The 13269-nt window shown below is 36.7% G+C and overlaps 1 protein-coding gene across 1 annotated transcript in view; it reads right to left on the reverse strand.

Moving 5' to 3' along the window:
• The window catches only part of TTN (titin), a 273898-nt gene that overhangs the window by 115593 nt on the left and 145036 nt on the right, over nucleotides 1-13269 (reverse strand). Inside the window, 31 exon segments of the mRNA XM_038584970.1 lie at nucleotides 589-669; nucleotides 3112-3180; nucleotides 4505-4624; nucleotides 5050-5124; nucleotides 5667-5747; nucleotides 5983-6066; nucleotides 7252-7335; nucleotides 7545-7622; nucleotides 7805-7882; nucleotides 8154-8243; nucleotides 8681-8764; nucleotides 9174-9251; nucleotides 9382-9465; nucleotides 9601-9684; nucleotides 9821-9904; nucleotides 10037-10120; nucleotides 10235-10318; nucleotides 10431-10514; nucleotides 10622-10705; nucleotides 10813-10896; nucleotides 11030-11113; nucleotides 11223-11306; nucleotides 11413-11496; nucleotides 11608-11691; nucleotides 11802-11885; nucleotides 11997-12080; nucleotides 12194-12277; nucleotides 12388-12471; nucleotides 12588-12671; nucleotides 12832-12918; nucleotides 13116-13199. Of these exon segments, the coding sequence (XP_038440898.1) occupies nucleotides 589-669; nucleotides 3112-3180; nucleotides 4505-4624; nucleotides 5050-5124; nucleotides 5667-5747; nucleotides 5983-6066; nucleotides 7252-7335; nucleotides 7545-7622; nucleotides 7805-7882; nucleotides 8154-8243; nucleotides 8681-8764; nucleotides 9174-9251; nucleotides 9382-9465; nucleotides 9601-9684; nucleotides 9821-9904; nucleotides 10037-10120; nucleotides 10235-10318; nucleotides 10431-10514; nucleotides 10622-10705; nucleotides 10813-10896; nucleotides 11030-11113; nucleotides 11223-11306; nucleotides 11413-11496; nucleotides 11608-11691; nucleotides 11802-11885; nucleotides 11997-12080; nucleotides 12194-12277; nucleotides 12388-12471; nucleotides 12588-12671; nucleotides 12832-12918; nucleotides 13116-13199 (2601 nt within the window).

Genomic DNA, 13269 nt, shown 5'->3' on the forward strand with positions numbered 1-13269 from the left:
GAAAAAAATGTTAGATTTCCATTCCTCATCTGAGTATCCTGCTTACCAATTCTTTAAGATTTTTATTAGTAGAAAGAAATGCTCAGTTTTTTAAAAGAAATGTTATTTATTAGTTGTGATGATCCTGTATCACACTTTAAAACTGAATACTGAAAAAAAAATAAATAAATAAATAAATAAATAAAAAAAAAAAATAAAACTGAATACTGAATTTAGGCTTAAGTAGTTTGCTCTAATTTAGAGTATTTAATAGGTTTAGTGTATTTTAACTATATAATTTGATTATGAACATGACAACTGTGGTCATTATTATTAGCTGAGAGTATGATCAGTTTAGTTACGTCTATGCATGTAAACTTCAAAACTGTGAATGCTCACAAAATTTCTGCCTTCTTTTTAAAAAAGCTATGGAAATGATAGCCTTCCCAATATTCAGTGCAACTATAAATGAATTTTGATAAGTAGGTAATTTGATTAAAAGATAACCAAAAGACAGAAACATTTTGTAAGCTTTCAAGTCTTTTTTTTTTTTTTTTTTTTTTTTTTTTCCAAATTTAAAGCTAACAAAACAGTTGAAAAATACTATACCGCTTTTGAGAACAACTTCTTCCTTTGGTTGAGGTTTAGGTTCAGGAAGTAATTTGCGAACTTTCTTTTCAGCTCCAGGCACTTAAAAGAATATGATTTCAAATTTTGAAGTAAATTCATATAAAAGGTAAATTCAATAAGAAAAAGATGTCTTTCAAAACTAGTTAACTACAGTCATAAAATTTTTGTTGCATATAAATATCACAGAATTTAAAAGCAATTAATACACTTTGATACATTTTTTTTTTTGCAAACATCTATATGGCCTTGTGACAAATTCCGTTGCATTTATCGCAAGCAAATACAGTTATCTTGTGTGAGGGTAGATGATATTCTATATCGATTTTATGAATCTTTGATCATATACAGGGCTCTTGACAGCATCTTTTTTTTTTCTTGTTTTTTTTTTTTTCTTGACAGCATCTTTGCCGCAATCTAAAATTGTAGATCATTCAAATCTACATTGGTATCTCCCCAACTCTTAATTACATTAAAATGGTAAGTGTTAGTGTCATTATTCAATCTCCACAGGCAGGAGAAGAAAGCCTAGGGATCTGGCTGATGACCTTGGTATTGGGGAAAGACCACTCTCATTTTCTTAACAGAAAGGAAATATCATTTCTTAAGATCTCCTTTTTGAAATAATACTAACCTAAAATTATAAAACTACAGAATTTGAGAGCCTGTGTTGGAGTACATTTTTAATGAATCAGAAAAGGTTCTCAAATTTAGACTAAAAGGGACCCAAGGAATTCTAAGTTCATTCTGTCCTGCATCTTTAGTGACTTCTAAATAGATAATATTATCTAGAGCAGCCTCCTCCCTTCTCTTACAACCCTCATGGATTTGAGTGGAAAAAAAGAGAAACACTGGGTGATTGCTGGATCCCCTTACCTCTCTACCGATGTTAATGAAAACCAGTTTAAAGGATTATTTATTTGTATCACTTAACATCCTTTTTATTTACTCATAAATCTGAGTTTTTAGATATTTCTATAAAATTTTCCATTTGGTGCTTTAGGCAAGATATTTGCAACTCATTAAGTAGGTTTTTTGTTTTGTTTTTTGTTTTTTAAGTAGGCACCACACACAGCGTGGAACCCAACACAGGACTTGAACTCGTGACCTTGAGATCAAGACCTGAGCTGAAATCAAGGGTCAGATGCTTAATTGACTGAACCACCGAGGTGACCCTAAATAGGTTTTTATTTTTAATGTGGTAAAGATAACTTTGCATAACCTAAAATTTAAATATATAAAAGGTAAATATTTCATTTTAAATAATGATTTTTTTCTGTCAGGTATTTTAAGTAAAATTCCACACTCAAACATTAAATTTTTTTATCCATGTTAGATTGTGCTGGCTTTCAATACTATTTTAGCATTACCAATATTCTCAAGGTATAACTATTTTCATTGATCAAACCTGGAAAGACAACCATGCATCTAATTAATGTGGAATGGCATAGATCTTTCACTTATACAATGGAAATAGTGGAAATGCATCTTTGCATTTGTTTTTCTGTATTATCATTTTGTTTTTAAAGTCTTATTGACATTTGGGATTCAGGCACAGAACACATCATTGCAGCTATTATTTTTAAAGTTCTTATAATGTCAATCCATGTCATTTTAATGTTTAGGTGGGTTTCCCTCCATTACTAGCTAACTTCCATAGTAATATTATTTTGTAATCTCCACTTTACAAGTCAGGAAATGTATATTTAGATGGGTGATTTTTCTAAAATTCCAGAGTGAATCAAGAACAGATTCAATTTCTGGATATGGATGTGTTGATTACTTAAACATAAGGCTACCACCTATTTTACTTATTAGAAAAATTAATAATCTTATTTTTAACAGAAATTTTTCTAAAGCGTATGATCCATTTATTTTTATTTGGGGGTCTAGGTTTAGATGGGGAAAATACAGTGTAAAGAGGAATGAATTTTGAGAAAGAAACTTCAGTGATCAGGAATGCTCCCTTAAACTCCCAGTGAGATCTGCACACCTGAAAGAACGTCTTGGAGTCAGTGACAAGAGAGTGACAGGAAAGCCACAAGGAAATCCTTATAAGTCACCTCAATAGTATGGAAGGAGGACATGACTTGTATGTAGCGCTTCTAACACTGTCTAAAATACTCTGTTCAGGTGAAATTCAAAAGCTTTCTACTATTAACTCTCTGCATTTTAGCCTAAGATGTGTCCTGATACTAACTTCAGCTAACCAGCAAAATTTGATATTTTCAAGTTAAGGAAAATACAAGAAGACGTATGTAGATGAAACAAAGATAAACAATATCTATCCACAATGTATGAATTTGATGGGAGACAAAGGCAGCAACACTTATGAGCCAGGGCCATAAAAATTACAAAAATACAAGAAATAAATGAGACTACTCTGATTATGAAAGAAAGAAAGGAAGAAAAAAAAGAAAGACAGAACATTCTAGAAGACAGGAAGAGCAAGGAACCCGATGAAGGGATACTGCATAGAAATATATTTTGCAGACTGTGAAATACCTTTCAGAGGCTTAAGCTCCACTTTTTCTGGGACTTCAGGTTTTTCAGGAACTTTCTTCTTTGAAACAGCTTTAAAGAATATGATCTTAATGTTATTATTTGTATATTCAGACTAATCTGAAGTAAATTATTAAATATCTGCTCCAAGAGCAAAACCAAGCTTTGCCTTACAGCCTAATAGCATTGATAACAGCCAAGAGCAGCCACCAAAGAACACACAAGGAGCGCGTAAACCATGAAAACATTGCCCTTTTACTCTGACAGTGAGTAGTGAGATTAAGTCTGGTAGAGAAAGAAGATAATTTTTGTTCTTTACAGGAAGAAGAAATTTTCCTTTACGTGTACATTTGTATTACATATAAATTTGTATTAAATATGTATCTTTATGGACTATGAATCAATAGATGGGTAGCCTTTGAAGAGGTGCCCATTTTCTGTCTGACTTGGAATGCCAGAAGTTACCCCTGCTGGCCAGGAAGGGTAACGAGGGGGCAAGAATCATGAGAACTCAGTAGTTTACTCTGAAAGATACTGGCTTTGTACATGTGTAGGTGACTATGGGAAAAGTGCTCGTCTAAGATTATATGTAGATATTTTAGATTGAGAAATCTCATGACACTACAAATAAGACAACATTGTATTACCATGAGAAGAATAATAGGCGTTTGCCAGTTTATTTCAGATGTCATTTTAAGAATTAAGTAACATTGCATCAATTCAAAGAAATATCTAAATACCAAAAGAATGAAGGGAAATTTAATAATGAGAAGAGATGCTGGATATCAAATGTATTCATAATCACTCTTTCTGGTTATGCCAAAGACCACATAGAACACAATATGGGTTTTTAAGTTTCAAAAGAAAAAAAAATGGGGGGAGCAGCGGCAGGTCATTCGTATGCTTTCCTTTGATGGTATATGAGAACGTATTAGCTATCGATGCCATAAGTTTATTACTTATAGCATATTTCAGAACACATGAAATTCTTTAAGAACAAAGCTTTGGCTTTTGTATAAATTTGTTACTGCAACATTCAAAGTTTCATGCAGGGTTTTCTCATATATTCCAGTGCACACGATCCCAAAGATATGCATGACAATCACACTCTGAAATCAGAAAACCCTTTCTCCATAAGAAGGTTAGTTGGGCCTCCCTGCATCCTTATGTCCAGGATGAAGCTAGCGATGAGCAATGATGCCCTTTCTTTGAGGCATGACCAGACAAAGCACCCTGAGGCAGCAAAAAACGCAGGTCTCTAAAGCAACTCTCACGGCTCGATCATGTTTGAAAGCGCACACTTTAAAAAATAATACATTTCTTGCAAGCACCATTTCAGATGACTGAATAGAAGTGTGAAGCAGGTTAATAAAGCTTTGGAGTAGCATTTTTATACCTTTAAGTTGGAACATTTTCTCCTTCACATCTTCCTTCGGTGGAGCCGGAGGAGGTGCGGCAGGCTTTGGTTTGAGTTTTGGTTTCTCAACAACCTTCTTTTCAGGTTCAGGTTCAGGTTCTTGAAAGAGTATTTCAGGAGTGTTAGTACACGTGTATGCTAATTCACATGTGCATATATAGTACATTCAGTAGAAATTTAAGCATATACGTAAAGCATATAGTTTGCTTTTTACATTCACATTAGGGTCCAACATAAAACAGTATCCAACATAAAACACAAAAATATCAACACTGTACACCGATGATGAGAAATATGGCAAAGGCACTAATAAAAACAAAGGAAGTATTCATATAAGCCCCACTGACATGAGATCGATAGCACAAATGACACGGATACGTAAGAGTGAAATGCACATTTACAACAGAGGATCTTACACACAGATGCAGAGAGACACAAGGAACAACATTAAACATACACACATATATATGTATGTGAAGATGAAGAATATGATGATAAAGAGCTAAGTCCAAGTAACTGAATACCTTGTATTGGTATTTCTTCTGGCTGTGGTTCAGGTTCAGGTTCTTCAGGCTCGATATACTTTTGAATTTCACGTTCTTTAAAGAATGTTGACAGAGGATATGAGATTGAAAAGTTCTTCACAAAGACTCATACAAATTTCACACCGATATAAAGATTGTAGTCACAGAAACAAAAACATACACTTCATACAAAGTCACTTATATAGAAAAGGAGGTAAGATTTCTATTAAACATTCTATTAACTATTTGATGTAGGTTGATGATGAATGAGATGACTTTTAAAACTTGACAAGGGGTATAAAAATAAAATAAAATAAAATAAAATAAAATAAAATAAAATAAAATAAAATAAAATAAAATTTGACAAGGGGTGATTGAGAATCCAATGCAATTATTCCAGTTTTGCCTTGTAAACTGAATTATTAATTACTATCAAGAATAATCAAATTAAAGATTCTACCTTAAAAGAAGTATAACTATTTGAAAAGTGAAGCAAGCAGATGTTGGAATGCTTCTGTATAGAATTTCAAGAAAGAACGTCACCCTATGCATAGTTTTTTTTTTTTTTTAATTTGTAGCAGGAGTCTTTAAGAGATTAAAAAAGTTTATGTTTATACCTTCAACAGGGGGAGTCACTTTTCTACCAATGGTTATGGATGCTTTTTCTTCATACATTATTTCCTCGGGAGGCTCTTCAACTTAAAAAACACAGTATCATATTTTAGACTGTATTCACAATAGAATCTTTCAACTGCTAAGTTGCAACATACCAACTTAGTTATACTCTCTAACATCTTCTTCAGATGGCCCCAAAATATCAACAATTTTACTACATAAGACCGACAACAGACAAATACTAAGACCCATCTACAACCAAAGCAAGATGATGAAGACAACTGTCATCTTTCCAAGATTTATAGAGCAGCTGTGTACCTTGAACAGGTGGGGCTTCTGGCTCTTCAGTAATAGGAACGGACACTTTCTTTTCTGGGATGATTTCCTTGGGCACTTGAGGCACTTTAAAGATATTGATTTTGTTTACTATTAAGAATTTAGAAGATGTACAAGATTCTGCAAACAGCAGGCAAAGAATACAGTAGAAAGAACTTTATCTTACAAGACTTCATGGGGGAATATTGGCTTTGGAGGCATCGCATCCTTTGGGACATTCCAATTTTATAAATGAGTTTTCTCGGCCTTCTTCATTCACTTCTCTTCCTCTGAGTACCCTTAAATGTCAGTCTTCTCCACTGGCCTAACTCTGAAGCTTTAAAATCTGACTCTACCTTCTGTGAGCAATCACTCTTGCACTCTCAACTCTTATTTCTCTGTGGACGACTTCTACATCGACACCTCCAGCTCTGATCTCTTTCCTAAACTCTAGATGCAGATTCCCAGCTTCTACATTTGAAAGGTGAAAAAACCACTTTCTTCTTTCTAATATTAGTTAGGGACCCAATAAACCATTCTCACTGATACCTAGCTACAACCTCTGTGATCATCTTGGGCTCCTCTATATCGCTACTTGTTTCCATAATAGTCACCAATTCGATCTCCCATCTCTTTCTTCTTCCATTTCTACTACCATTGGTCTTGTCCAACTCTTAAATAATTGCAGTGGCTCTTGACTATTATCACTGTCTTTGAGTAGCTGGAACTATTGCTAGTCATCTTTCTGAAGCCCGACCATTTTCTCAATTGCTATACAACATAAAAATCGGTCGAAACTTAAATTTTTATTTCTTTCATACAGTTTTCCCTGATGCCTCTGCCTGAAATTTATCTTCCCTTGCTCTGTGTTTCTGTAGCCCTTTATACTCTTGTAGGTGTGATTGCTTCCTGTCTCTATTAGAGTTGTGCTGTGCTTTCTTCACACCATCTTTAAGTTGGTTGAAGACAGGACAGGATCTTTTTTTTCTAGGACACTGTTTGGTTAGTGGTAGGACATTCAGCAAAATATGCTGAGTTGAGTTGTTCTACTTCTTGAATCAGAGGAGGTCCTTTGCTACCCCCATGGAACCATGTCATAGCACAGCTGAATCTCATTTTTTTCCCTCCTGCTCATCTGTCTCATTTTTTTCTCTTTGCCCTCATGATCTTACCCTTTTTATCTGTGAAATGTGGTTTTGCATAAGAACTATTATGAAATTGCTCAGATAGCATTCAGAGAAATATATATATATTTTTCTTCATGGTAGGTACCTTTTTTGGGCAGGACTTCTTCTTTTTTGGCAACAGGCACAGTTTCCTTCTTTACTGGAACAAGTTTCTTGGGCACCTCAGGCACTTTGAAGATATTAGTTTTATTTTAGAAAAGAGTATTTAGAAACATCTTAAATGTTAAGAATAAAGAATCTGTAATTAATGGAGCAGTATTAAAATTGTTGGAAATGAAGTAAGGACATTTTTGTCCATAGTTATGCAACAACAAATACAGATAACAGATTACTTTAAAAACGAATGATACTAATGATATCAATGATTGACGTGAATACCTTCAGCTGCAGGTATTTCTGGCTTCTTAACCGTTGGTACTTTCTTCACTGGGACAACTTTCTTTGCCATCTCAGGTACTTTAAAGATATTAGTAGCATTTAATAATATAAAATCGCAAGATACACCATGTACACATTAATTTGACAACAACATTTAGGTAACAGTTACGCACATAAATACGACACAATACATAATACAGAGAGTGTCAGATTTTAGACAGCACACAAAAATGAAGAATGATTTATGTTACTGTAAGTACCTTTAGGAGGTGGAGCTTCTGGCTTCTTGATAACAGGAACTTTCTTTTCTGGAACAATCTTCTTGGGTTCTTCAGGCACTTGAAAGATAGGAATTTCTTTCAGTCAAATGATTACAATGAAAAGCTTTGACACTAATGAAGGAAAAGAGAAGATCACACCCATTCCTTTGGTAGCCACACTGGAAAATTCCACAGCTTTGTGTGTGCAAATGACTTCTGTTCTTGCCAGTGAAGTCAAATTTCAAGTAAGAGGATAGAAGACTAACATTTTTACCTTAAAGAAGATCTATAATAGTTATAAAAGTCAAATGATGTATTTTCCCGTGTAGTACAGGATCCCGCCATGTACCTGCTGGTGGTGGGGCTTCTGGTTCCTCCTCCTCTGCGACAGGAACTGGCTCTTCCTCTTCAGGAGCAATTTCCTCAGGTTCTTCATATACTTTAAAGATATAGTTAATTTTAATTCCACGTATCGAACAATATTTGGAGATGCACAAAACACTGAACATAAAAACGAGTAACCTTGACTTCCTCCCTTGTTTTAATTAATACCTTCTCTTATTTTTGTGAAGATGAAATCTACCTTATTCGTGCGGACTTCTGTTTCTATTGATTTGAATGCTTAGAAAGCCTTTTTGGTGTTTAATGTCATTTATAGTCACTAGTCCTGCCCTACTTTTTGTGTGCATTAGAGAAACTTTATGATGTGTAGATGTCGCTGATTGAGAACCCAAATCAGCACTAATTAAGAATGTTTAAGACAAGTAATTACAGGATAGAAAGTGACCAAGAGACACTGAATAAGAAAAAAAGAGGAACAAGGCTTAAATTAGCAATTGTCATGAGCGGCAAGCCCGTTAATGGTCTTATATGTACCTTCTGGAGGAGGAGACTCTGCTTTCTCGGGAACAGGAATGGCTGGTTCCTCTTCAAAGACAGGTTTCTTTGGCACCTCTGGCACTTTAAAGATATTAGTTAGTTTTACTTCTGGGTAGTAGAGAAGGACATGAAATTTATACCACCTCTAGTTCACATCTAGGTCAAATAACCCAGAGATAAATCCAAGAATAAAATTCACAAGGCCAGTAATCTGTTCTGAGACCCACACAGCAGGGAGGGAAATGTGGCCTACGAAGATTAACAGAACCTTGTTAGTCCACTTTTTGATGCTCATAATAGATGCATCAGTTTCTTGTTTGTCTTTAAACCAATGATGTTATTTAAAAACATGTAAACCCTAAAAATCCAGAACGGCAGGTTTGTGATTGTGAATATAAGAGGTTTGACAAACAACAGGGTTTCCTATAATGAGTAACTTTTGAAACCAAGGGGGAGTGCTTTCCCGAAGAATCTCATTAGCGACACATACCTTTAGGTGGCGGGACTTCGGGCTTCTTGGGCACCGTTACTTTCTTCTCTGCAACAACTTCTTTTGGAACTTCAGGCACTTTAAAGATATTAGTATTTGAACATTATGAAGAGCCGCTGGTAAACATTCATCACATTTACATAGAACAAAATACTTTTTAAGAGTTGGAGACTTTATCCTCCATCACACAGTAGTCAGCTGTATGTACCTTTAGCAGGTGGGACTTCTGGTTTTTTGGGAACCACTGGAGGCACCTTCTTTTCAGGGACAACTTCCTTGGGTACCTCAGGCACTTTAAAAGATAATGAGTTGTTCTTAGCTCATATTTTCCATGACATGAAAATCATTAGGTATAGCCGTGGAACCCCACCAACACTTTAAATAAAGACACATTTTTCTGTAGGAGGTTAGTGGCGGTGGGAGATACCTTTCACTGGTGGTGGTTCAGGCTTTTTGGCAACAATAGCAGGTGGTTTCTTTTCTGGGACAGGTTTCTTGGGTGGCACCGCCACTAAAGATATTAGAATTTATTTTTTTAGAATCCGTGAAGATGAATGAAAAATAAGGCAAAAGTTCAAAACGTCCAGAATTTTCAGGGCAAGAGGGGAGGAACGTTTCCTAAGGTGACCTAGCAACTGGCCAAGTACCTTTTGGAGGAGGAGCAGGCTCTGGCTCTTCCACAGCTTCGGCGGGGGGCTCTTCCCAGGCAACTTCTTCAGGCTCCTCATGCACTTAAAAGAGACAAGCTCATTTTAATGCTAGAGTTGCCTAAAGCATTGGACATATTTTACAAAAAGATTTTTACAACACTAAGAAGAGAGTTCTCTTTTAAAACACAATAGTTTTGTGAGTTTGATTATTACCTGCAGGGGGAGGACTTTCTGGTTTGGGAGGAATCACTTCAGGCACCTTCTTTTCTGGAACAGCTGCCTTGGGCACCTCCGGCACTTTAGAGATATTAGATATGTCATGGTTAGACGGAGGGGAGGCAAAGGGACAGTATCAAACCCGGTGACGGTGGTGGGGGTGAGGGTGGGGGTCGGGGTGGGGGGAGTGACTACCTTTGGCTGGTGGGACTTCAGGCTTTTTGGGAGGCGCCGTAGGCACTTTCTTTTCAGGGACAACTTCTTTGGGAGCCTCGGGCACTTGAAAGATATTAGTAAAATTACATTTAGGAATCATGAAGACCCCTGGAACAAGACATTTTCAAGAGCAGAAAAATTATGCTTTTTTAAGCCTAACATTGGTGACAAGTACCTGTAACAGGTGGGACTTCTGGCTTTTTAGGAGGCGGCACACGTACTTTCTTTTCAGGGACAACTTCTTTGGGAGCCTCAGGCACTTAAAAGATATTAGTAAAATTACATTTAGGAATTATAAAGACCCCTGGAACAAGATATTTTTAAGAGCAGAGTTATCTTTTTCAGCCTAAGGTCGGTGACAAGTACCTTTAACAGGTGGGACTTCTGGCTTTTTAGGAGGTGCCACATGCACTTTCTTTTCAGGGACAACTTCCTTGGGAGCCTCGGGCACTTAAAAGATATTAGTAAAATTACATTTAGGAATTACAAAGACCCCTGGAACAAGATATTTTCAAGAGCCGAGTTATCTTTTTCAGCCTAAGGTTGGTGACAAATACCTGTAACAGGTGGAACTTCTGGCTTTTTAGGAGGCGGCACACGCACTTTCTTTTCAGGGACAACTTCTTCGGGAGCCTCAGGCACTTAAAAGATATTAGTAAAATTATGCTTAGGAATTACGAAGACCCCTGGAACAAGATATTTTCTTTTTTTTTTTTTTAACAAGATATTTTCAGGAGGAGAGATACTTTTCAGCCTAAGATTGGTGACAAGTACCTGTAACAGGTGGAACTTCTGGCTTTTTAGGAGGCGGCACACGCACTTTCTTTTCAGGGACAACTTCTTCGGGAGCCTCGGGCACTTAGAAGATATTAGTAAAATTACACTTAGGGGTTATGAGAGTTCTAGAACAAAACATTTTTAAGTGCAGAAGGATTATATTCCTAAGTCGAAGGTGAGTGACAAGTACCTGTAACAGGTGGGACTTCAGGTTCTTTAGGAAGCACCACAGGCACTTCCATTTCAGGGACAACTTCTTTGGGAGCCTCGGGCACTTAAAAGATATTAGTGAAGTTACACTTAAGGGTTATGAGAACTAGAACAAAACATTTTCAAGCACAGAAGGGTTATATCTTAAGTCTATGTTGAGTGACAAGTACCTGTAACAGGTGGGACTTCCAGCTTTTTAGGAGGTGGCACACGCACTTTCTTTTCAGGGACAACTTCTTTGGGAGCCTCGGGCACTTAGAAGATATTAGTAAAATTACACTTAAGGGTTATGAGACTCTTAGAACAAAATATTTTCAAGCACAGAAGGGTTATATCTTCTTAAGTCTAAAGTGAGTGACAAGTACCTGTAACAGGTGGGACTTTGGGCTTTTTAGGAGGTGCCACAGACACTTTCTTTTCAGGGACAACTTCTTTGGGAGCTTCAGGCACTTAAAAGATATTAGTAAAATTACACTTAGGAGTTATGAAGACCACTGGAACAAGACATTTTCAAGAGCAGAAGTTGTGTCTTTTTAAACTTAAGGTGAGTGACAAATACCTGTAACAGGTGGGACTTCCGGCTTTTTAGGAGGTGGCACACGCACTTTCTTTTCAGGGACAACTTCTTTGGGAGCCTCGGGCACTTAGAAGATATTAGTAGAATTACACTTAAGGGTTACGAGACTGCTAGAAAGAAATGTTTTTAAGCGCAGAAGGCTTGTATCTTCTTAAGTCTATGGTGAGAGACAAGTACCTGTAACAGGTGGGGCTTCAGGCTTTTTAGGAGGTGCCACTGCTGCTTTCTTTTCAGGGACAATTTCTTGAGGAACTTCAGGCACTTAAAAGATATTAGTAGTTTTACATTTAGATTAATGGGGTCAATGGACTAAAAATATTTCCAAGAGCAGAGGAGGTATTTCTTCTTTCTGTAAGGACTTGAGTGAATAATACCTGAAATTGGTTGGGCTTCTGGTGTTTTGGGTGGTGCCCTGGGAAATTTCTGTTCTGGGACAACTTCTTGAGCAACTTCAGGTACTTGAAAGATATTAGTAGTTTTAAAGTTAAGTTAATGAAGAGCAATGAGCTAAAATTATTCTGAAGAAAAGAAGATATTTCTTCAAACTGAGGTCAGGGCTAACATGTACCTGTAACAGGAGGAGCATCTAGTTTTTTGGGTGGTGCCTTGGGAATGATCTCTTCGGGGACAGCTTCTTGAGGAACTTCAGGCACTTGAAAGATATTAGTATTTTTAGAGTTTATGAGTGGCGAAGGTACGTATTACAACGATGGTGAAGAGTACAAGATGATATTCTTTTCTTCTTAATAGGACAGTGTGAATAAATACCTTTAGCAGGTGGGACTTCTGGCTTTTTGGGCACAACCACAGGCATTTTCTTTTCGGGGACAACTTCTTTAGGAGCTTCAAGAACTTTGAAGATATTAGTATCTTTTAGTTAGAGATTATAAAGGGGTTTTATTGCCAACACATTTACCCAAGCAAATGCAATTTATGAGACTGGCGGACACTCCTGTGACACTTCTCCCAGGCCCCCTGAAATAGGTGACCAACAACACAGAAGGATAAATACCTTTAGCAGGTGGAGCTTCTGGCTTTTTGGGAGGAGCCACCGGTACTCTCTTCTCAGGGATGACTTCCTTGGGTGGTTCCTCAGGCACTTCAAAGATATTGGTAATTTGTGTTTAGAAACGGTGGAAAAAAATTGGTGACTGTAACGTAATTATGCATTAAGATACTGTGGTTAACTTCTGACTTTCTTTATAATTCTATCACGTTTATATGGTCGTATTCATATACATAATTTTCTAGCTAAAATAACAGTTTTCGCCCTAGGATGTATGACACGGACATTACCTGCAGGGGGAGGACTTTCCGGTTTGGGAGGAATCACTTCAGGCACCTTCTTTTCTGGAACAGCTGCCTTGGGCACCTCCGGCACTTTAGAGATATTAGTAATGTCATGGTTAGACGGAGGGGAGGCAAAGGGACAGTATCAAACCCAGTGACG

This window comes from Canis lupus, chromosome 36 (assembly GCF_011100685.1).
Source record: "Canis lupus familiaris isolate Mischka breed German Shepherd chromosome 36, alternate assembly UU_Cfam_GSD_1.0, whole genome shotgun sequence".
Classification (NCBI taxonomy): Eukaryota; Metazoa; Chordata; class Mammalia; order Carnivora; family Canidae; genus Canis; species Canis lupus.